The 1,636-nt window shown below is 45.7% G+C and overlaps 1 protein-coding gene across 1 annotated transcript in view; it reads left to right on the forward strand.

Moving 5' to 3' along the window:
* acvr2aa (activin A receptor type 2Aa) overlaps window positions 1-1,636 on the forward strand; it is a 19,971-nt gene that overhangs the window by 5,855 nt on the left and 12,480 nt on the right. The window contains exon 2 of the mRNA XM_008285949.1: window positions 516-741. Within this exon, the coding sequence (XP_008284171.1) occupies window positions 516-741 (226 nt within the window). The remainder of the gene's footprint in view (window positions 1-515; window positions 742-1,636) is intronic.

The raw sequence follows: 1,636 nt of genomic DNA on the forward strand, positions 1-1,636 counted from the left end.
TGTTATGTAGACTAATCAAAGTAGAACAAAGAAATGTTTGTTGTTGTTTTTTTAATATGGTCAATATCATAATGAGAAATAATAGTGACAATTTCAGGCTTTTATCTTTAATAGTTTCTGAGATATTGTGGGTCAAAAAGCCTCAAATTTCAATGTGCCAGAAAACCTGCTGACTTGTCCATAGTTTATGATTAAAACAGCTTCAAGCAGCTCAGAGATGGTTGAGCAGAAGGCCTCTGATGATTTGAGATGGAATAACCCATCAGCCTTCACACCCTCCTGTCCTGCTCAGACAGCCTGTTAATCATGTGTTTTAACCATCGGATCAACCAAAATGTCTGCCTTGCTGAAACTGATTTTTAGACTGAAACTTTCTCCACGTTCTGACTTGAACGTGACGCCGTTGTGCTTCGTGTCAGTCTGAGGTCACCTGATGCATCAGGCGAGTGTTTAACAGCAGGTCGACCCATCAGTAACTCTCGTTCCCGCTGACTGACCCGGTGTTTCCTCCTCAGGTGCGATCCTGGGCCGCTCGGAGACTCAGAAGTGTGTCCACTACAACTACAGCCCGTCGTCGTCCTCGTTGACGCCGGAGAACCAGGGGAATGTCAGCGGGGTGGTGACCTGCTCCGGGGAGAAGGACAAGAGGCTGCACTGCTTTGCCACCTGGAAGAACATCTCCGGAGTGGTGCAGGTGGTCAAACAGGGATGCTGGCTGGACGATCGCAACTGTTATGACAGGTAGAGTCATGCACAGTTATATTTATTGGGCAATTATCGATAAATGAAATGTTCTACTCTCTGTCTGCGGCCTGAGAAATGTCTCTCGAGCAGCAAAAACTGAACAAGAAACACAAACCAGGAAGTTAGCTCCTCTTGCAGTAGCTAAGGCTATGCTAACGGCTAGCGGCTAAGCTAGAAGGCAGCCACAGATGAACCTGAAACAGAGTCTGGGAAACAATAATTAATAATGTTTTAAGATCTGGACCTTGGTGGGCCATAAAAGTGAGAGAACAGAGAAAGATTAAGAAAATAGAGAAGACAAGCAGGAGACAAACTGATCGATCTCAGTCGAGCCACAAAAACAGAGGAGATAGTTTAATCACTCCTATTTCTATTTTACATATTCAGTTCTAGTCACTTTTATTAATGAAGAAGCCTAATTATGATTGACAGGTTCCCCGCTCTCACATGCTGTACAAACATCACATTTAATGTACATATGTTCCAAGTACCGGTTATTCTTGATTGCCAATAACTGGCAGCATTATCGGCCCTGATGAACCCATATCAGTCGATCTCTGCCGGACCCAGAGTGGGAGCAGGATTGTTTTATCTTCAGATTCCTGTCAGCATCAGAAACTAGAGGTGATTGTTTGTGCAGCGCTGCGAGCTCGCCGGGCGTCCTGCGCTCTGAGGACTCACCTGTGTGCTGTCAACATACTTTACCTGTCAGATAGCATCAGTAACCTTCCCCTGCCCGTGTGTCTGCTGTAGCGTGACAGCGGCGTGTTTCCTGACTGCTCGTGTCTCGACATGTTGTTGAACTCGTTTACCTGCTGCTCTGCTGACGTGTTACATTCAGATGCTCTGTAGTCAACAAGTCCCATAGAGCTACACATCAGTAACACGCTGA

This window comes from Stegastes partitus, unplaced genomic scaffold (assembly GCF_000690725.1).
Source record: "Stegastes partitus isolate 25-593 unplaced genomic scaffold, Stegastes_partitus-1.0.2 Scaffold424, whole genome shotgun sequence".
In the NCBI taxonomy this organism is placed as follows: domain Eukaryota; kingdom Metazoa; phylum Chordata; class Actinopteri; family Pomacentridae; genus Stegastes; species Stegastes partitus.